This window comes from Ursus americanus, chromosome 24, assembly GCF_024610735.1.
Source record: "Ursus americanus isolate L20-20 chromosome 24, mUrsAme1.1.p, whole genome shotgun sequence".
NCBI classification, from domain to species: Eukaryota; Metazoa; Chordata; class Mammalia; order Carnivora; family Ursidae; genus Ursus; species Ursus americanus.
The window spans coordinates 45,749,707-45,772,228 of NC_142150.1; the positions used below are offsets into that span (position 1 = coordinate 45,749,707).

The 22,522-nt window shown below is 62.8% G+C and overlaps 1 protein-coding gene across 3 annotated transcripts in view; it reads right to left on the reverse strand.

Moving 5' to 3' along the window:
* Positions 1-22,522, reverse strand: part of KCNQ1 (potassium voltage-gated channel subfamily Q member 1) — a 322,363-nt gene that overhangs the window by 269,245 nt on the left and 30,596 nt on the right. For all 3 annotated transcript variants that reach the window (XM_045770689.2, XM_045770690.2, XM_045770691.2), the window contains exon 2: positions 6,551-6,641. In XM_045770689.2, the coding sequence (XP_045626645.2) occupies positions 6,551-6,641 (91 nt within the window). The remainder of the gene's footprint in view (positions 1-6,550; positions 6,642-22,522) is intronic.

Consider the following 22,522-nt stretch of genomic DNA (forward strand, 5'->3'; position numbering starts at 1 on the left):
CGCCGCCTTCCCACCCTGGGGGCCGGGGCCCAGTTCCTCCCCCGCACTGGGGCGCTGGTCCCCCTCAGGCAGGGCTCTGCAGGCTGCAGACACGAAGCCTGGGTCCTGCCCCAAAGAGCCACGCCTCTCTGCACACCTATCCCCACCACATAGTAGGTGCTTAACAAATGTTTGCTGGCTGAACACGCACGGCAGACGTCCCAACCAGGGTGGGGGGCGGTGGTGGCCCCCATTCTGAGACAGCAGCAGAGAAGAGCCGGGCAGGGAGACCCAAGCCTTCCTGGGTGGCTCCCGTGTGCTGCGGACAGAGACAAAGGAGCTCGAGGTTCCAAAGCCTGGAGAGGAGGGCTTCCCGGAGGACCCTGAGGTCCGGCGCAGGAAGCAGGGGACGCCACAGGGCTGGCAGACAGGTGTCCCGGAAGCCGGCGTGCCGGAGTGGGGCTTTGCTGAATGCGGAAGCGGTTCCTGAGCAGGGAGGTGAGGGCAGAGTGAGAAGAGCGCTCTGGGTGGGAGGTAGCCCCCGAGAAAACAAGGCCTCGGGGCTTGTTAGTGGCACTCCAGGGCCACGAGTGACTTGAGCTCTGTGCGTCGCGTCCCCTCCGTTCGAGGGAAGGAGACTGCAGAGGGTGTGCACTGCAGACTCCACGGGGGCCACGGGCTCTGAAGTCAGCCCAGCTGTCCCTGCTGGCATGGGAAGGGTATGGAGGGCTGAGGCTGGAAACGTGCGTGTCTACAGGGCCGGAGCTGTGGATGCACTGGAGCTGGGGGCCGGGGACAGAGCCTGGACCTCGTTCCAGGATACGGGGACCCATCGAGGGCTGTCAAGGGGGCTGAGAGTCCTGGAGGGGAGCCTCCTGGTGCAGCTAGGAAACTGAGGCCCGCAGGGCGGGGAGGGTCTGGGGAAGCAGGAACCCCGGGGGGCAAGCCAGCTGGCAGGAGGGCTGGGTCACCGCGGCAGGCTGAGGGAGCCTCGGCAGTGAGGGAGGAAGCCACGAGCGATGACCTCATCCCCCAGGCCTCCGGGCCGCGGCTCACGGGGTTTTTAACCACAGCATCGCGGGACAATTCCCTGGTATGCTCGGCACCAGGAGGCACGAAATACGCCGTGTTTGTGTTGTGCTTTTCGGAGCCTCTCTTTGTGTGGGGCCTGAGAAACAAGGGAGAGATGGAGCCCAGGGCCTCACCTGGGCCTGCCGCGTCGCCCTGCCACCCACCCGCCCGCAGCCTGCTCTCGGGCCACGCGGACCCAGACGCAGGCGGGAAGCACGACACACGCACACGCGTGCACATGGCCACACGCACACTCAGGGCACTGTGCGCTCCACGCACACACACGTGTGCAGCAGGCCGTGTGTGCACGCCCGCACCGCGCTGGGAGCCCTTTGCCGAGGAAGCCGCAAACGAGTCTGAGGCCCCACGTGGGCCGCTCCCAGAGCCAGACCCGCAGCAGAGAGGAGATGCCTCCCAAAATGTCTTTTGCAGGCGCACCGAATCCGCCTGGTTCAGCAGAACGCTTAATCCCTCGGAGGCCGCCCCGGGGCTCCCTGCTCCGGCCAGATAACAGCTCTCCGCTCCATGAACGCTGAGTGTATGAAAGGAAAGGCAGAACTATGGGCTCTTTGGGAAAGCACAGCTCGTAGTGACTTTTTTCCACCATTTACACATCAGGCTGCTCTCGGAGCCCCTTGCTCGGAGCCCACGCTCGGCCCCTCCCGGGCTCCCAACTGCGGTCTGGCTCCCGCTTGCGCTCTGGGCCCGGGCCAGCCGCATCCCGTGGACAGCAGCGCCACCTGGTGGCCCACAGCCCCACTCTGTACCCGCCTGCACCCAGGGCTGCCAACACGGCTCCCTAAGCCCGCCCCCCAAGCCCCCAATGGGTCTCCCTCTGCCTGGGGTCTGACACCTCCCCAGGAAGTCCCCCTGACTTCCCAGGGGAACCTGTGCTTGCCCGGCCCACCCTGGAGACTGTGAGCTACGGGAACGATCCCCGCCTGTCCCGGCCACCCCCAAGCCCTGCCCACATACCCTGCTCCTCTCCCCTTCTCGGAGAAGCCCTCAGCATCTCGGCAGACACATCCCACCCCGGTCCCCTCTTCACCTTGCACTTCCTTCCTGGCCCCACCACAGGACATAACTCCTATCTGCCCATGGAGGCTGGGGCCGGGCGGTCTCATTCCCCGCTGCTGTATCCCCAGTGCCCGCCACCCCCCATGGCCATGACTCTCCAGTGGCAGCCGGAAATAGCCAGCTAAAGCCCCCTCGAAGATTCGGCTCCATCCAGCCACTGAGCTGGGAAGTCCTTGGAAACCCAGCAAGGCCACCAGAGGGCTCAGTCTGAGGCCGTCCTGACCACCCCCTCTAATTTGTGTGGGGGACAGGGAGGTGAGGTCTCGGGGTGTCCTATGGGTGCAGCTCTGGGCATAGGGGCTCAAAGGTGGGAAGTTCAAATCCTGGAGGCACAATGTTGAGCATGTGGGGTCCATGGAATTGCTAGGCGCCTGTCCTCAAGTAGCACACAACGATGGAAAGCTCTAACCCCCCCTCAGAGCCCCCCTCCTCCCCGCCACCGCATGCCCACACTGCTGGGAAAGAGCGGGTATCCTGGAAGGGAGGAATGGGGAACCCCCAGATGGCAGGTTCAGAAGTAGTGACCACCAAGCTGAGGCCCAGAACTAGATGAGAGGCCCGTCATGTGACATGCCGAAGAACTGGCAGGCCAAGGGCAGAGCATGTGCAAAGGCCCTGAGGCGGTGGGGAGTGTCCAAGGGTCAGCAAACAGTGCACTGAGGTAGAGGGAGAGAGTGAGGTAGAGAGAGGGGAGGACAAAGTTATGGGGACAAGGGTGCCTGAATGTGCAGCATTTGGGGGGCCCAGAGAGAGAGGCCAAGTTTATTGCAATGGGGAGCTTGGGGAAGGGTCAGATTTGTTTTAGAGAGCACTGCCCACCCCAACCAAAGAAGGCTGCCTGGAGGAGAGGGCCCGTGGTGGGACAGGAGGGTGGGGGACAAGAGGCTGCACGGGTTCTCAGTCCTCCAAGAGGTGGAAGGAAGGTGGGACACAGCGGGAGTGGGCTCACTGCTTGGGGTAGGGGAGCTGTTCGCTGGCACACCCATCCTGGTCCCAGAGGAAGGGGTACAGGACCCAACCTGCACGCTTTTCCCCTCCCCAGTGCAAGCTGAGCCCCCATCCTCAGCTTGGGGAACTGTGCCTGTAGTTCAGACAACGGCCACCAGGTGGCACGCGGGCCTCAGAAATGCTATGACCAAGAGCTTAGCAGAAAGGGCGCCTAAGAGATGGAGGCAGATAGGGGGTGGCCAGGGACGCGTGGCGTCTGAGATGCTGGGGGGTGGTCTGTTGGGATGGAGGGGATGTGCAGATGGAGGGGGTGGCCAGGATGGGGGCAGTCGAGATGCTGGGGGGAGCTGCTGGGATGCTGGTGGAGTTGCTGGGATGCGGGGGGAGCTGCTGGGATGCGGGGGGAGCTGCTGGGATGCTGGGGGAGCTTCTGGGATGCGGGGGGAGCTGCTGGGATGTGGGGAGAGCTGCTGGGATGCTGGGGGAGCTGCTGGGATGCGGGAGGAGCTGCTGGGATGCTGGGGGAGCTGCTGGGATGCGGGGGGAGCTGCTGGGATGCGGGGGGAGCTTCTGGGATGCTGGGGGAGCTGCTGGGATGCGGGGGGAGCTGCTGGGATGCTGGGGGGGTGGGATGGGGGGCTGCCCAGATGTGACTGGCGCCCTCCGCTGCCTCCCTCAGGAGCTCTAGGCAGCTGTAGGCCGTGACATCGACTATGAGCTCTGAATTTGAGAAGCCTCGTCCGGGAGGGAGGTGCTCCTGGCCAGCAAGAGGAGAGCGGAGGCCGGGCCACACCAGGGTCTGCACCCACGCTGTGGTTGTTGTAGAGGTAATCCCTCTGCCGGTCTGGCTTCCGTGCCCAGTGCAGGGAACACACCCACCGACACATTGGGGTGCAGGCCATGTCTGGGAGGGTCCCAACTGGCTGGGCCCGGCGGCTTCAGCAGGCTCTGCCCCACCCTCCCAGCGGCACCAGAGGGCCCTGCCTGAGCTGCACAGGACGGGGTAAGTGGCCGCCGGAGCACAGGACCCTCGGTGCACACAGCCCACTGCATGCGGGGGCGTCCGGCGCGCCTTACGTCAACGCGGAAACTTGATGTTGTCAGAGCCTCTTAAAACCTGAGAGCGAAACTCCCGGTACTGGAGTAACTGACCCAAGCCACTCAGGGGGGGCCTTATGGGCTAAGCTGTGTGCCCCCCAAATTCACATTTGGAGTCTCAACCCCCAGCAGCTCAGAACGGGACTCTATTTGGAGAGGGGCCGTTCAGGGGGTGATTAAGGTAACACGAGGTCGCTGCCGTGAGTTGGGTGTGTGGGATCCGTGTCCTTGTAAGGGGAGACGCCGGAGGGCTCCCTCCCTCCACACGAGGGGGTCCTGGCCCCTGATCTCCGACTTCGGCCTCCAGGGTGGTGGGAGATAAATGCTCCCTGAGCCACACGGCTGTGCAGCTTTGCTTCGGCGGCCCCAGGGTGCTCACTGGCAGGCCCGGGTCCCAGACCCCAGTCTCTCTCAAGGCCCCTGAGCCCAGCAGCACTTCTGTCCAGTAGGAGGGCCACCCTGGAGTCCGGCCACTGCCCCGAAGCCTTGGCTTCCAGCAGGTAAGGAGCTCAGTCCCCTCAGACATGCGGAGAGGGGGGGACTCACCAGCAGCCCGCATAGCGGACATGCTCCATGGGGCCAGGCTGGGGCTCGGGGGCCATGGGACAACATGAAGAGACCCCTCCCACGTTCCCTGCTCCCCACCAGCTCCTCCCCAGCCAGCTGGCGGGCGGGAAGGACCGTCCCCACCCTGGGAAAGCAGGTGCCGGCTGGTGAGAAGCATGGCCCACCCCTCAGCTGCAGGGGAGATGGACCCCCCACACGCCGGCCAGCACCAGGGCCCACCAGGGCAGGGCCTCGGGGACACTGTCTCTAGGACGCGGCAGCTGACACACTGCCGGATGCAGGAGTGGCCAGCTGTCTCCAGGGCGCTGCAGCCTCCGGGACCAGAGGACCTGGACGGGGGCGGGGGTGTCACCTAAAGGCTGGCCCTCTCACCATCCTGCTTCTCGACAGGAAGACGGGAAGCATGTCCCTGCTTTTATAGAAAAGCCCAGTCTGGTAGGACCACAGAAACAGTGCGTGGGACAGTGAGAGGATCCACAGCGGGACATCTGCCGTCACCACCATCTCCGAGGACACGAGACAGCTGTCCAAGTCAACACCTTCGCCTCGGACTCGAAGGGCTCCCCCAACCAAGAGCACACACGCATCCCGCCAGCCCGAGACCACAGTACGGGGAGCCCACCCGCCCCGTAAAGCCTGGCCTGCCCAGCAGCCGCTTCGCCGCCTCGCTACCCCTCACTGAGCCCACATCCAGAAAACTCTGCGGGACCAGAGTTCCAGCACTGCCAGCAATGACCAAATGCAGTCAAGCCCCAGGCTGAGCAGGGAGACAACCTTCAGTGGCTTTCACGGATGCGGAGAGGGAGAGGGAGAGGAGGGGGAGATGGGGGTGGGGAGAAGGAAGACAGAGGTGGGGGAGAGAGGGTGAGAGACAGAGCGAGGAGGGGGAAGGGGGAGAGGGAGCCGGGGGGGTGGTGTTGAGGGCAGAGGGAACTCCAGAAAACACGATGGAAGAGTGAGCCCCGTCTGCGGCAGCCACTGCCAGGAAAGACCACCATCACCAGGAATAGGCTTCCCAGCGACCATCTTAGACCCACATCACGAAGCCCTAAGGCCCTCCTGGCAGATGCCGTGGTCGTGGACGGGAAGACCTCACCCTGACGGACATCACGCCCATGGAGGCACCCGTCAGATGCCATCCGGTCTGTCCTGCAAGCTAGGTGGGCGGGAGGTGGTGGCGGTCACTGCAAGGAGCAAACAATTAAGGCCATTCAGGCCATCAAAGCCACATGGCCCTGGGGGTCAGACCTGCCACAGGACAGGAGCGTCTCCGAGCAGATCCATGTGCATCTGGACATCTGGTTTACAGTGACAATGGCACCTCGAGTCAGGGTGGTAAGATACAGGTCAGTGGATGGAGCCAGCCAGGTGGCCCAGGCATTCTGGGCAGAGGCCAGGGGCAGGATGAGACACCCGTGGGGTCAGTATGCAGCCACAGCCCAGGTCGGCAGTCACCCAGACTCAGGGCCACAGTGCAGGTTTGGCAAGCTGTGCCCACAGCTCCTCCTGTCCTCCCTTCTCAGCCCAGCTCAGAAGCCCCTTCCTCTAGGAAGCCCTCTCAGACCACCAGTCCCAGGCTCCTCTCATCCCAGCCTGACTGTCACATCCTGGCAAATACATGTGTCAGGGTGGGGGTCCCCGCACCTCCAATTTCCCACTGCCCACAGCTGCTGAGCAGCAGAGCGGACACCAGGACACGGTCATCGTGCAGGCGGGGAAGGCCGGGAGCTGTTCGCTGCCCCCCCACGGCCCACTCGTCTGGAAGACCAGAGCCCCAGCGGCTGGGACAGCCCCTCGAGCGGCTACATACCATCCAGAAGAGGGTCCCTGTGGCCAGGGTGACGTACTGCTCGATGGTGGACAGCACGCTGAAGATGAGGCAGACGAGGACGATGAGGAAGCTGTGGGGCGGGAGGACACGGCGGTCAGCTCCGGGGGCCAGCCCGCCCGCCCTGCCCCCACCAACACAGGCTGGGCCTGGGGCAGAGGGGTTCCCCACCACCCCTGCCCCGCAGGACCAGGCCCCGTCCGCCCCGGCCACGCCACCGCCCGGGCCCAGAGCCCACCCGCCAAGGAGCAGGTGCACAGAGCGGGGTGCTGCCGGCCAGCCGTGGAGGACCAGTTCTGACCCCTGTGACAGCAGGACAGACCTTACAGCCTGGCACCAAGGAGCCACGCTCACAGGCCACGTGCTATGTGGCTCCCTTAATGGGACGCCACAGAGACAGATCAGGAAGAAGACTGGTGGTCACCAGGGGCCAGAGGCACGGAGGATGCCCCCCGCATCCCTGGATGTCACAGGGCCAACCCCCCAGCCGTCCTCCTGCTTGGGGGAGAGACAAGTCTGGGGGAGTCATCCAGGGGGCCCAGGGGCTCCATGCACCCTCTCAGCAGGTCCTCAAAAACTAGACAGCAGGGCACACAGTGTGGCTGCACACACAGATGTGGAGAAAGTCCCCAGCCCCACCCCCACACGCCCACCCTGTGCCCACCAAGAAGCTCCCTGCATCTCCCCCCACTGGCTCAGCCCCAATTTCTCAGGACACACGCTGCCCCCCAGCAGCTCTGGCCAAAATCCGCCCCCAATGCCTCCCTCACCGTGAAGGCTAATCGGCTCCCCCTGCAGAGCCAGATCCCAGCCGACCCCTCTCTGCATCCTGTCCATTAGGCTCCACCCCAGGCCCCCACAACCCACCCCTCCAGCAGCCAGGGGAACCCCCAGCGTCATCCCCCAGCATGACACCACAGTGAGCCCAGACTACGCAGCTCCTCCCACCCCTTTGCCTGAGCATGCCCAGCCCTGCATGCCTCAGGGCCTTTGTACCTACTGCTGTCCCTGCCATCCCAACCCTCCTGGGCACTCCTGAGACTGCATCAAACCTCCTGGTCTTTGGGCACGTAGCGCCTCCTTCCAGGGACCCTGCACAGCCACGCTCTGCACTGCCTCACCTCTGCGGACCCCCTCACTCGCTTGGAAGGATGTCCAGTCCACCTGGCCTCCACCAAGGAGAACCGGGACTGCAGCGCACCATAAAGCAGTTGAATAGTTCTGGCCAGGCCTCCCTGCCAGACCCCACAGGGAGACCTTTGTGGGGGATGGACGAGACGGCACTTGCATCTCACCAGGACACAGGTAAATGACAATGGAGAGAGTGAGTGCTCACCTGTGGCCGGACCACCGCTCAGGCAAGGGGTGCTGGGTGTGCCATGCCACACGCTCGTGAGCCACACCCTAGAGCCCCTCTCGAGTCCCACTACCCACTCATCCCACGGCCAGTGGGCCTGCTGCCCAGCTCAGCCGAGAGGAAGCAGAGCATGGGCAGCCACGCAGGCCAGGAGGCGCCCACCCAGCCCCGCCCCAGATCTCCGGGTGCGGATGGGGCAAAGGAAGCACCCACACACATCCCCTCCATGGCCACGTGGCCTGGGCAGAGCCCTCTGCCTTGGTTTCCCCGACAGGAGCCAGAGCCCTGGGCCGCCTGCTCACAGGGCCGTGGGCGGCAGCGCAGCCGGACGTCCGAGCAGGGACTCAGCACCAGGCCTGGGACAAGCACCAAGCGCTCGCGCCCTCTCCGCCCGCGGCCTGTCGGGCCCCAGGAAGCGCCACCACCCAGGCCCCCACCCAGTGCGTTATGGACGGTAACCTGAGTCCCGGGACCCCAACAAGGCTCGGGGGCTCCACACTTCCTGGAGCCACAGGAGGTGACAAGAAGACACGGCCGGGTCCCTGGAGGCTGGGCCCCGGAGAGGGGTGGGGGGGGGGGCCCGTGCAGCACGGCTCTGCTCTGACCTCCGAGACGGTACCTCCCCTGCCCCTCCCCCCACACTCTTAGCGACGACTGTGAGGGCGCCAAGGGCCCCCCAAGAAGCCAGGGTGACCCCATCTCAAAGTCCTCCCTGAGCCACACACGCAAAGCCACGTAAGGTCCCCCACGCACGGGAGCTGGGGGCAGGACGCGGACATCTCCCGGGGCCGTTACCCAGCTGGCCGACGGGCAACAGAACCGGCCACACCGGAGTCACACGCCCCACACCTTTACGTCCCGCGGGAGAACCGTGGGCCCCGCTGCCCAGGGCCTCCCGCACACCTGCCTCCTGGCTCCACGGCCAGGACGGGCCTGGGAAGCCCCGAGCTTTGGCCTGCTTCCTGCCTCCTGCCGCGGGGGCGTGAAGGGGACCCACCGAGGCACCGCTGCCCGCTCGGAGCGCTGTGCCGGGCCTGCCCTGCCACCCGCGCTTCAGCTGGCCCCCGGGGCCGAAGGAGGCAGCCCATGTCCCTTCCACGACGGCACACAGTCCAGCACTGCGGAGACCCTGTGGCCGCGAGTGTCACGTGTCACCCCTTCACTGACAGGTGGCCACCCACCACCAGCCGTCACCGTCCCTCCAAGCTCAGCCACAAGGCAGAGGGCAGCTGGCCAGGGGTGTGTCGGGCGGGAGCACGGAGGCACCCCCGGCACCAGGACCTTGCAGCTCGGGAGCTGGCTGCCCAGGGGCCCCTCTGCCCACCGCCCAGGGCCTGGGGCTGGGGGTGCCATCCCGAGGGAGGCAGCCCCTCCTGTGGTCAGGCCCCAGGCGTCCCCCCAAGGACATGTCAGGACCCCAAGCTCCCAGAGGTTCTGGGGAGACTCCTGTGCAGATGGGGGCTCCGGGCCTGGGGGTGGCAGCCAGCAGGGGCCGCGGAAGCTGCAGAGTATTTTCCCTGGAGGGCTGGGGGACGGTTGGCACACGGCCACACATGGTGCTTCCCCAGCCCCACTGTATCCTGAAGTCTCCAGAGGTGGTCAAGGATTTTAACACGTGCTGCTGGCTTCGGAAAGAATCATTCAACAAGGGGGCGCCTGAGTGGCTCAGGAGGTTAAGTATCTGACTTTGGCTCAGGTCCTGGTCTCAGGGTCCTGGGATCGAGCCCCGCATCGGGCTGCCTGCTCCTTGGGGAGTCTGCGTCTCCTGTCTCTTCGCTCTGCTTGAGCTCTACTCTCTTACTTAATGTCTCACGTAAATCAATAGAATCTTTTTTAAAAACCATTTTACAAAGCGTGCTTCTGTCTACTCCGCCCTGTCCTGGGTGGGCCTCGGGGCCTCCGGGATGCTGAGACAGGGCCCCTGGCCTCGGGGGACTCAAGGCCCGCGGTGCCTGATGCCCCTGTCTGGCCTCTGCAGGGCTGAGACCACCCCTCCAACCCAGCCCACAGCCGCAGACCCCAAGAGCTGGCAGACTGCAGCCCAGGAAAAGAGGGACCTGACCCACGTTCTGGGTCAGGGTGCAGGAGCTGGGCTGAGGGGACAAAGGACGCCAACCCCCCAGAGGCCATGCTGGCACCCAGGGTGGTGGCAGCTCCGTGCCCCAAGGGACAATGCCCTGCTTGTGCCACTGGCTAGGGGCTGGGGCCGCGAGCGCCAGCCCGGAGGGACATCCTGAATGTTATCGGTCATCCCTGCGGTACCTGCAGCAGCCAGGTGCCCTGGGAACTGGAAAGAATGCAGGAGGTGCGCCAGGGCCCTGGTCCAAGACAGGAGGAGGGCACTCCGGGGCGTGGGTGCCCCCGGGAGGGCCGGGGGTGTGCCTGGACCCCTCGGGAAGCACTGTGAATCCCCAGTGAGGTCTCTCCAGCCTGCCAGGAGGCACTTTTCACCCCAGACATTTCCCGGTGAAGTTTGGGACCCTTCATGTGAACCCTGCACACGGCACACATAGAAAGCGCAGGCTGCTCTCGGTGCCCTTGGGGCCCCCAACGCCGGAGCACGGGCCCTCAGCTTACCCCGGGGTTAAGCTGAAATTCCAGGATGCTGGAAGGCAGGCACAGGCCACAGAGAATGGGAGCCGTGCTGGATCTGGACCCTTAATCCACAGAGTGTATAAGGACCGTGTGAGTGCTCGAGTCCTGGCGGCCCAGCAAAGGTTACATGTCAAAGGAGGAACTTCAGGGGCGCCTGGGTGGCGCAGTCATTAAGCGTCTGCCTTCGGCTCAGGGTGTGATCCTGGCGTTGTGGGATCGAGCCCCACATCAGGTTCCTCCGCTATGAGCCTGCTTCTTCCTCTCCCACTCCCCCTGCTTGTGTTCCCTCTCTTGCTGGCTGTCTCTATCTCTTCAAATAAATAAAATCTTTAAAAAAAAAAAAAAAAGGAGGAACTTCAGATGCTCGCAGAACCAGACACAGAAGGACAAATCCTGTGGGATCCACTCACACGGGGTCCCTGGGGTCCCCAGATTCACAGGGACAGAGAGTGGACGGTGCGTACCGGGGCCGGGGGAGGGATGGGGTCGGTGTCCCACAGGGACAGAGTCTCAGTTTGGGAAGATGGAAGGTTCTGGAGACAGATGCTGGGGACGGCCACAGAACAGTGTGAATCCACTTAACGCCCCTGAGCTGTGCACTTAACATGGCTAAGATGATAAATTTTATGTGTATTTTACTGCAATTTAAAAAAATTTTTAGAAGTGAAGGCGTTTGTATGCAGCGGTGGACGGCTGCCCGAGTTTCAGGGAGGCTGTGGGAGGGCAGAGTGCGGTTCAGAGGCCCGCCCTCCTAGGATAGGACCTTCACAGGCACAGAAACAAAGGGCTTGTCACAGCGACCTCGAGCCCAAGGACGGACGAGGTTTTGACGTCCACACCCCAAACTCTGTGGGAGGGGCTTCTCTCCGTACAAAAGTCACCCTGGAAGGAAGGTTCCAAAGACCCCCCAAGGAATGAAGAACAGGTGCCCCTGCCTTGCCCACACACCCCTGTGACACTGGACTCTCGCTGGGGGTGGCCTCAGGTCCTGCAGGGCTGTCCCCAGGGTGGGGGGATGCCCGGGTCCTCTTGCTGGCCCAGCCCGTGCCCGGCACTGCTCCCTCCAAGCCCCATGCGGCAAGGGTCCCATCACCCCACGTGAGGTGGAGGTGCTCGGGGCGAGGTGCTGTGGGTCCTCCGGGGGGTCCAGGCTGTGCAGCTGGCCCTCTCTCCTGGGCCCTGGAGCGTGGAACAAGGTCACAGCCACTGATGGGGACACTGAGGCTCTGAGCCAGCCGGAGGGTGCCCAGGCCACAGGGACTGTGAGCCCAAGCTGCCAACCCCAGGACCCCCCAGTCCCAGCTCCAGGACAAGACTGAACCTCCCCCTTGGCATGGTGCCCCGTGGCACGGGCCCACGGGCAGGAATACTGCGCTGTGCAGGGATGCAGCTGAGCCAAGGGGGGGGGTCATCCTGGGCAGGGAGGGCTGGGGCGGCGGGGGCTGTGTCCTTGCCCAGCTGCTGGGGCCCCAGGTGTCTCTGGGCTGGCTGCCACACCGTCCAGTCTCCGCCTCCGTGGTCACGTGGCCCCTCCTCTTATGAGGACACCTGTCACTGCACATAGGGCCCCCCAGGCATCCAGGATCACCTCCGTCCCTCGAGATGCTGAACCCCACCCCACCTGCAAAGACCCTGCCTCTGTATGAGGTCCCGTTGTCACGCTCCAGGGACCCAAACATCTTTGGGACCACGGCCCAGCCCCACCACGATACACGCAGCTAGTGGATACGCGAACAAGTGACCAGGATAATTACTATAGAAACGTCCATGAGTTTCTTAATAGCCAGAGTCAGGTATTGGGTAAAAAAAAATTAAACTATAATTCAAAATACATTCAGAGGTGCCTTTTCATCTTTTCCTTTCTTGTTTCTGAACTACGTCTAAGACCCCCTCTCCAGAGGCGGTCACGGTCGCAGATGTCAGGATGTGCACACATCTGCTCACGGTCCCCGTTCTGCACGCAGCACCGTCCAGACCCCGTCGCATCAGGGAGACAGATGAATGGGAGTGACGGAGGACATCCCCCAGGTGAGCCCCGGCCATCTCCCCTCTGCCCACTGGCTGCCACCCCCCAACATCCCTGAGCCCTCCTGACACCCCACCGGGGCCCATGGCCCCTACTCCACCCCACAGACCACTGCCTACCGCTGCCTCCCTGACAGAGAAAGGGGCTCCCAGGCAGGGTCCCATCTGCAGGTTTCCCTCTGAAGGCCCAGCACACCAATGTTTGGTGAATGGACTGAAAGCACCTTTGGATTCAACTCAGGAGCTCAGTGAATGGACTTCTCCATGCTGCCTCCTCCATGCAGGCCTCCAGAGTGTATCAGGAAGTGAAATCCCCGTGCTCTGTTCTTTCCCTCTGCGCCCCTCCCCCATGGGACCAGCCAGGACCCAACAGGGCTTCCAATGGCCCCGGGCACGGCTCTGAGGCACTCTCTGCACGCACCGCCCCCCCAGGCTGTGTGCCCACAGCACTGCACAGAAAGGAGCCTGGGGAGGTTGGGGGCCTCTGATGTGAGCCCGGAGCAGGCAGGGCCTCCCCAGCGGCTGGCGGTGCAGGCTGATGGCAGCGGTGTGGGCAGGAGGCCCCAGGGTGCAGTCCCAGGGAGGGGTTGCCCCCAGAGGAAGCCACAGGTCCACGGCACCAGGCTGGCGCCCACACCGCCAGGCCCTCGCCCTCTCAGAGCCTGACGTGAAGGCTCAGCCAGGCCCCCAGGCAGGCAGTGACGCGGCAGGATCCACCCACACCCTCTCCTCCGTGCCTCTCCCCGAAACACGGGGACGACCGGAGCACACGGATGGGGTCATGCTCTCCTGGGAAGGCCTGTGACGGCTCCACCAGCCCCAGAGCGCCACGAAGACGGAGACTCTGTCCCCTTGGGACAAACAGACGAAGAGGGCCTGCTCACTCGGACGGCCTCGCGCAGACACCCTAGGCCGCTGGGTACAGAAATGGGGGGCTCCCTGGCTAGGGGCACTTCAGGCGTCCCTTGGCCGATTCCCGAACATCCCACCGCAGCCCCGAGGGGTGGCGAGTGGGGGACCGGGCTGCCCCCAGCACCAGCTGTGCATTGGTCTGGACGGCCCCGCAGGGCTATGAGGACCAAGCCGAGGGCTACGCTAGTGTCAGCCCAACGCCCGGGGTCCCCTCGCTCTGCACAGAGCCCTTGCGTGTGCACGGGGGGCATGGGGCACGGAGTCATGCCAACTGGGGGTGGCTTGGGGACAGAGACTTTGGCAGAGAGCTTGACCGTGCCACCCCAACTGTTTTGGGGGCACTAGAGGGACTGCTGCGGGGGTCTCTCTGGGGGCGCGTCCGTGTGGGCATGCACCACCCCGTAGGATCTGCCTACACGGTCAGGGCGTCAGCAGCCACATCCCATTGTCAGGCTGTGAGTGACGGAACCGGGAGCGTCCAGCCACGGGCAGGCCCGCCCCAGACAACAGGACACCCACCCATGGAGCTGAGACCCACGTCCTCTCCCCCATCAGGCCCCACAGCAGCCGCCTAAGTGCCCAGCGGGTCTCCCTGCAGGCAAGGGGGCTGCCCCACATGTCCCCAGGGGCCTCGGCACCACCCTCCTCTCTCATCTGCTGGCCCCGGCACACACTCCCCGCGGGCCCAGGGACATCTCCGGCCTTGGAATGGGCAGGTGGAAGCCCCGTTCTCCCCTGGAGCCCCTCCCTCTGCCACTGCCCTTTGAAGGGGCAATCAGGGAGGGCTTCTCAGAGGCAGGGGCCTGGTCCAGGCAGAGGAGAGGAGAGAACACGGCCCACAGGGAGGCAGCAAAGAATTCAGGGAGGATGTGATGTGGAGAGGCAGGGAAGCAGCAGCCCCAGACTCAGGGTGCCAGAGAAGGCCCCCCATATGCACGGTCTCTTCCAACACGGAGGCCTGTGGACCCCTGCACCGGACGGGAAGGCCTCAGGCCTGCAGCTCGTAGGCCGTGCCTGGGGAGAGAGGTCCCAGACCCCCTGGGTTCTGTGGCTCCTCCAAGGGGCTGCCCAGCACCGTGAGGGGAGGGCGGGGGGACACCCTCCCTGCCGCTTCCTGTCTGCAGCTGGAACGGCTGCCCCCGCCTTGGAAGGGCCTTCGTTTCCCACCTTTCCGGGCTGAGGTCACTCATCTGATGTGTGGACGGCGGGGGGGGGGGGTGACCCAGCAGGGAGTGGCAGCCTGTGGTCCCCAAGCGGAGGGACAGCGGCGAGAGCCGGGGTTCCTGCGTGGCCGACCTGGCTCGGGAACGCGGGAGCTCAACAGACCTGGGCACTTCCTCGACCTCCAGATCAACACAGTGGGTAGGGTATTGCGACGTCCATCTCACAGGTGGGAAAACAGAGGCCTAGGAATGCCAAGCCTGGGGTCTCCCCCACCAAAGGAAGGAGAAAGCCAGCGCAGAGTGGACAGCCCCACCCTCGCTCTGGGGCCATGGCTCTGTCCTGTGAGAGTGCTGAGCACGGGGTCTGGGAGAGAAGCCCAGGTGGCCCTGCTTTTCTAGAAACAGCCCCAGTGAGGGCAGGCTGGCCCAGAACACGCAGCAGAACCACCTTACGGGGAACAGCCCAGGGCCCCTCTCTTGGAGAGATGCTGGGGACACCGTGTACCTGGGACGGCACAGCTCACAGCCCAGACCCTAAGACTCCGCGGCTCACTCATATGATCTGTCCTCAGGGCCGAGACCACCAGCCACCCAGAGCCAGAGAGGCAGCATGAGAAGGCAGGTGTCGGGCCAAGGCCTGCGGCCTCCTTCCCTGCCCTCCCCAATGCCCCCAGACCCCCAAGCTCCTGACCCAATGGGTTGGAGGCAGAGGCATCTCTGAGAGGCTGGAGAGCCCGTGCCAGCAGCCCCCAACCCCAGACAGGGCCCACCCAGCCCCTGGACCGACCCACCCGATCGCTTGCAGCCAGAGATAGCCAGCTGCCCGACCCTCCCCGTCAAGGCTGACCACCCAGCAGACAAGGGACGCCCACGGGCCTCAGCTCACACCCCACTCCCGCTCCCACTGGGGGTGGCCCCTGACCTTTCTCCCAGCCCCTGGTCCCCCCATCCCAGAAGGCTGGCGTCTGGGCCCGGTGCAGAGGCAACTGCCAGGCCTGTCGCCGTGGAGGCCCCAGGGGACCAGTGTCCTCCCGGAGTCCTCCTGCCCTGGGAGGCCCAGAGGGAGCTGCCTATAGCCCAGGTTCCCTGAACAAGATGCTGGCTTCTGGGAACCCACAGAGGACCCAGAGTGGGCGGGGCTGGCTTCATGGCTATCTGCTGGGGCAACCCCTTCTTCAGAACTAGGGAGCAAAGTGAGGGCCCTGGAGCCCGGCCACAGCCTCCGTCCTGAACAGGACGTCCTCCTCCCCTCAAGGCCCCCAGGACACAGGGGCCAAGAGTGGGCTGGCAGCTTCCCCGAGGCCAGGCCCGTCCCTTCCACCTACAAAGCCAGAAAGCCCCATTGTCTACTCCCTGCCACTCTGGCCCAGGAAAGCCCTCTGCTGACAAAACAAGAACCTGGTGATGGGACAGCCCGCAGGCAGCGGGACACGCCAACCCACACAGCCTCGGGCACGGCTCCTGAATAGGGCCCTTCACCTGGGCCTCTGCAGCTGGCCCTGCCCGCACCCCGGAGGCTCAGGACTGCCAGGCACAGTGCCTCTCCAGCCTCCCGCCGCGCTGTGTGAGGCGCCAGGGAGGAACCAGCTGGCCCCTGAAAGCACCCCAGAGACCCCAGCACGGCCCAGGCCCAAGGTGGTAGCAGCCCTACTCCAGGCCCCTAGAGAGAGAGACAAGTTGGGCAAGGCTGCACACGAGCCCTCCTACGGAGCAGCCCAGAAGCCTCTGGAAGGCAGGGATGGGGGGGTGAGGCAGGGATGCAGGGGTGGGGGTGAGGCAGGGACGTTGGTGGCGGGGACAGACATGGCTCCCGACTCCATCAAGGGGCCCTCCCTGCTGCTGACCCTCTAATCCAGCACAGCCCCTGTCCACCGCACTGTCAACTCCTCTACCCCAGGGGCCGTCTGCCCAGCTGGCATCTCCACCCCAGTCCAGGGCACGGTGGGAGTGGTCAGTCACCAAGGACTTCAGGGTCCCCTGACCGACGGCCCTGGCCCCAAGCCCACCCAGGCCCCTCCCTGGGGGCAGAAGCCCCAGCCCATTGCTCGGAGGACAGCATCCACGTGGCTGCATCCACATGGAGCTTGCTGTTCGGAAAGCCCCTCCCCATCCTCTGCGGCCTCAGCGTGGCTCTCGGGCTATACCCATGGCGGTGGGTAGTACAGCGGGTGGGCCCGGGGCCTGGGGGGTTGTGGACAAGCACAGCATGTGCCCAGGGCCCTGAGCTAGGGTCTGGGACCCTACACCCAAGCCCCGCAAGGACACCCCCAGACGCAGCCCGCAGGGCCTGGTGGCACCGAGCCCTGGGCCCTCAGGCACGGCGGGAGCAGGGGCGTGGCACAGCCCGGCAGCCCCTCCAGCCCCTCAACTGCCCCGTGGCGCCCCCACAGGTCCCAGGAGCGGGGGACCCGAGTGGGCACGGCAAGGGGGGAGACAGGTCCTGGGAGTGGACACGTGTCATCAGGTAGCCACAAGGGGCTCAGCTGCCGAGGGACAGGCGTCCGGCACGTGGCGAGCACTGCCTGTGGGCTCTGCCCATCACCACCCTGGACAAGATGAGGTCCCGCTTGAGCCAGACTTGTGGAGGGTCTGCCCCTCCGGAGAACGTCCGTTTCCTCTTTCTGCAGCCGGCCTGAGACAGACGCTCCCACTTCCTCTGTGCTGCTTCCTCCCGCCCGCACCCCTGCCAGGGATCACCCCCGTCCGGGCTCCTTGTGCCCGTGGAGGAGGCCCAGGCAGATGGGGCCCATGCCCCGCACAGGGGTCACGTGCCCCCTGGCTCCCTGGGTGCAGGCACCCCGCAGGCTCCTGCCTCTTGGGGCTCCCCACAGCATCCTGCCTCCAGCGGGAGCTGCTCTTGGGCAGGCAGGGAGGAAGTGGCCAGCCGTGCGGCAGGACAGGCCTGGGGCCTTGATGTTCCTCTCTCAGGGCCGGGCGTGCGTTGCTCAACGCCGGATGCAATTAGCAGTTTTATTTTGGTGTCAGCATCCTCGGCCCCCGGATGGCGGCCCAGCTGGCCAAGCGGGAGCCAGAAACACGCTCCTCTGCCACCCACCACCGGTCACGGAGGGAGAGCCGCCCGGAGTGACCAGGACGTGGCTGAGCGAGGTCCCACGCACGTGGAGGCTGACTGCGGAGGACGTCGGGGCCTGCAAGGCCTCGCTGGTCCTACTCCACGCCGTGTGACGCCCCCAGGATGCCCTCCAGTCATTCGGCAGGTGCTGAAAACCACATGGACGCTCTCGCCCCAGCCTATAAGGCCTGGCGTGGTCACCCACCACCCACCGTCCCTACCCACGGGTGGAAAACGCCTGTGGTGAGCTAGGCACCACACCGGCTTCCACGAATGAGGCCGATTTGGGGAAAAAGAGACAATAAACCAGAAAACAAATCACGCATGATGAGCAGTGACAGCTGCCCCAGGGAAACAGAAAGGGAGCCATTCCAGAGAGTGGCTGGGCAGGGAGGCCACGCTGGGAGATGGGGACATGCAGATCGGCCTGAGAATGGATATTCCAGGCAGGAAACAGTCATGCAAAGGCCCTGAGGCAGGGCTTGGAAGGCTCGAGGCCAGAGCGGCAGGACAAGGGTGGGGGACTGGGAGGCCGCCGGCAACAAGGTCAGAGGAAGGCCTTGCTTGGGAGCAGAAGAGGCATCTAGGTGCACCAGGCCTCCCAGGACCAGGGGACACAGGCTCTGGGCTGGCATCTGCTGTTTACCCACTGAGCACCCAGCCCGGGCCCCAGACACCCCAAGCGGAAGGCCGGGGGGAGGGGGGGTCACGTCAGCGGTGCTCTGCCTTTTGTGCACCAACGAGAGGCAGAAAGAAAACACCTGGAGCCTCTGAGCACCAGGAAGCAGTCGATGCCGGAATGCATCCAACCAGAAAGGAGGCATCGACAGCGAGCCCCTCCTGGCATCACCTGCCACCTCTGCGGGCATCTCCCGGGGGGGGGGGTGCCCCACACCATCCCTGCGGACCCCTGAGAACCCCTTTTCCTTCTCAATCCAGGGACCATCTCCTGGCCCAACCCAGAGAGCCCATGACCGAGGAGGGAACAAAGCAGAGGAAAGGAAGAGCCAGCCAGGACGGGGCACAGACGCGGGGATCGGAAACGCCAACAGCAGGCCTCTACCCTATGCGGCCGCCAGGAGCACGGCCGGCTTCCTGCCCGCCGCCCAGAATAGCCCTCACATCCTCTGAGCCGCCGGCCCGGACCCCAGCCCGCCAGCTGCCTGGCCTTCCCCACTTCTGCCCATGGCAGAGACGTCTCCCCGGACTCCGAGCGCCCTGCATGCTGCTCTGAGCAGCCCTCCGGAAGCCAGTCACCCCTCGGAGCAGAGAGCCCCCGCGGGTCGTGGACAGGCCTTGCCAGGTGTCGGGGGTCCTGGGAGCAGAGATGCTGAACTAGAACAGAGGGGAAACAATCACTGACACCAAGGGAACGGGCCCTGGATCCCATCAGCCCTGCCCCAAAGCCATACCGCACGAAAGACTCTCGTGAAACAAGACCTTTAGATAGTTGCTGTGCCCTAACCCGTGCCGTACCCTGCACATCTCGTCACACAGACACAGCCCTTTCCCAGGGGCCCCCGTTATAGGGCAGGCGTTACAGTGATGGGGAAGCTTCGGTTTTACCCTGAGCAACACTTCCACCAGGAAGCCCTCCTGGGTTGCTCGGGCAAGAGCCTCACACAAACCGCACGCCCTTGCCCAGTGCTGTACACCTCCTTCTTCCGACCTCCCCTCCGCTGCAGCTTTGTTTCCCTGGTAGTGATTCTGTGCCTGAGGCACCCCCCCCGGTGCCCCCTGAGGCAGGGGTGGGGTTTGCAGGCCTGGCCTGGCACACGCAACCTGGAGTGCACTGGTGTGAGTCAGGACGAAAGCAGCGTAATTTGACAGCTCCCGCCTGTGCCTCCCGCCGCTGAGCTCCTGTCACGGAAGCCGGGGCGGTCACTGCGGTCATCACAGTTACAGGGCACTCAGGGGAGGGGGGACAGGGACAGAACTCAGAAAAGCCGTGTTCCCTACACCCTCCACTCCAAGAAGCCCCTTCCCCAGACCACTGAGGCCTGTCCCGGGGCCCCCATTTGGAGCTGGGTGAGAACCCCAACCCCTGTGGGTATCACCCTCACCTGCCCCCTGCTGACACGCAGGACACTTGTGTCAGGATCTGTAGCCATCCTGCAGCTTTGGGGGAGATGTGGCGTTAGACCGGCTCCTAGGGGTGCATCCAGGCCTCTGAGGGTCCCCGAAGGCCTGTTCTGAGACCCTTCAGGACCATCTGACGCTCTGCCCTGTCTTCCTGCACCCACTCCCGTTGGCGCCAGGACACCTGCCCTCCTGGGCTCCTCCTTCCTCACTGTCACCTGGGCTGTCATCTGGCCCCAGCCTCCGCTCCCATGTCACCTATACAGACCTGTGAGCCCAGCCAGGCCATCCCCCAAGCTCCCACTGGCAAAGCCCTGCACCAGGACACAGCCCACACGGTGCTCCCTGTCCCCGCCTGACCCCAACACCTCCCCCCCCAGAAACAGACACCACAGGCCCAGGTGCCAGAGCAAACACCTTAGGGTCATGCCCCCACTGCCCCTTCTTCCCAAAAACACACCTGTCTTCAGCAGTGGACCCCTCACCTCTCACTCTCAGCCCAACCAGAGAGCAAGTCACCCCCAGCCCCTCCCAGCAATAGCCTCCTGGGCTTCCTGCCTCCACTGTTCCCAGAGGCCAGAGGGCCAGTGAGCAGGCTGGACGGCTCAGGAAGGGACACTGGACAGCCACTGGAAAGAGGTGACCTTCGATCACACATGCCTAACTCCACGGGGATGTGGGTGGGAGGCAGATGACAGAGTCCCCGTCTTCTAGAAGAAAGCACAGTGAATGGCCCTCACGCCACCATGTGGGGAAAAGCCTCTCCCCTGCGACTCACAACGCAGAGGTGACAGGACTCACGACTGACAAATCTGAACGTTTCTTCATGACAAAAAGCACCCAAGTATGCTGACTAACATAATATAATAAAAAAATATTATTAAAAAAAAAAAGCAACTGAGACGAAGTCAAAGGACACGTGACCCACCGAGAGAAGACCTTCACAAAGGACTCAGTGCCCGTAAGTGCACGAAGGCACGTGGCACAGTGAGCTTCCCGGCGGCCGTGAGGAAGAATGTGTAAGATACGGATGAACTGGTAGGGGGTGATCTCCGGGATAAACTGTCAAGTGAAAGAAGCAGGCCCAAACCAGTGTCAGAGTCTTCACAACCAATGGCGTGGGGAAAACTGGATCTCCACATACGGAAGGAGGTTGGACCCTCGCCTTGCACCACATGCAAAAATGAACTCAAAGTGGATCAGAGGCCTATACCTAAGAACCCAGAATGTAAAACCCTTAGAAGGCATAAGGGAAAAGCTTCATGACGCTGGACTTGCAAATGCTTTCTGGGATACGACACCAAAACAAGAGGAAGACAAGAAAAATGAATGAGTTGGACCTCGTGAAAATGAAGCATTTCTATGCAGCAAAAGACACAATGGGTGGGGAGGAAAGGGAAGCCACAGAATGGGAGAGAGAATTTATAAATCTTATGCCCGGAATATATAAAGAACCCCACAACTCAACATCGACATCTAATTTACAAATTGGCAGGACCCCCCTGTGTGCTGCCTGCAACACACTTCAGCTTTAAGGACACACGGAGACTCAGAGTGAGGGGGTGGCAAGAGGTAACCCGTGCGAATGGAGACCAAACAGAGCAGAGACAGCAGGACTTACAGCGCACAAAACAGGCTTCAGGCCAAAGGCTGCATTAAGATATAAACAAGGTCATCGTATAATGATAAGGGGCCAATTCACAAGAGAATAGAACACTGGTAAATATTTACGTACCCAACACAGGAGCACCTGAATATATTAAGCAAATACTAACAGATCTGAAACGAGACATAGTAATGCGATAACAGCAGAGAACTCAATCCCCCTCTTTGAACACTGCATAAATCATCCAGACAGGAAACCAGTGATTTAACCTACACGTGAGCCCAGATGGACCTACGGACACACACACCACACCCCATCCAGCAGCGGCAGGACACACGGTCTCCTCGAGTGCATGGGGGACCCTCCAGGACAGATCACACGGCAGGCCACAAAACAAGTCTCAATAAATGTAGGAAGGTCGAATTCATGTCGAGCTTCTCCTCCAACCACCGCAATTAGAGACCAACTACAAGAAGAAAACTGGGAAATTATCAGATCTGTGGACACTGAACGGTACGTCCTTACACAACCATGGGCCAAAGGGGAAATCGAGGCAGGAAAAAAATACCTTGAGACAAATGAAAACTTGTGGGATACGGCGGAAGTGGTGCTGAGGGGAAAGTCCGTAGTGACAAACATCTACGTTAAAAAGAACCCGATTTTACCCCTCAAGGAATTAAAAAAAGCACTAAGCCGTGTGAACAGAAGGAAGGAAATGACAACGATCTCAGTGGAAATAAATGAAATATGGGCTAAAAAGATAAAACAAAAAGCAACAAAACTAAGAGCTGGTTTTTTGGGGGGAAGATAAACAAAACGGACAAACTTTTTGCTAGACTTACCAAGAAAAAGAGAGAAAAGATTCAAATAAATGAAATTATAAATGAAAGAGGAGACATAAAGACTACACGGAAGTACCAAGGATCATGAGAAACTACTAGAACAAATGTGCGCCATCACACTAGACAGACTAGAAGAAATGGGTGAATTCCTGGAAACATTCAAACCACCAAGACTGAATTGTGAAGAAACAGAAAATCTGAAGAGCCCAATTACTGGTAAGGAGACCGAATCAGGAATCAAAAACCTCCCAAAGAAAGGTCCAGGGCCGGACACTTTCACTGGTGAATTCACCAAACATTTC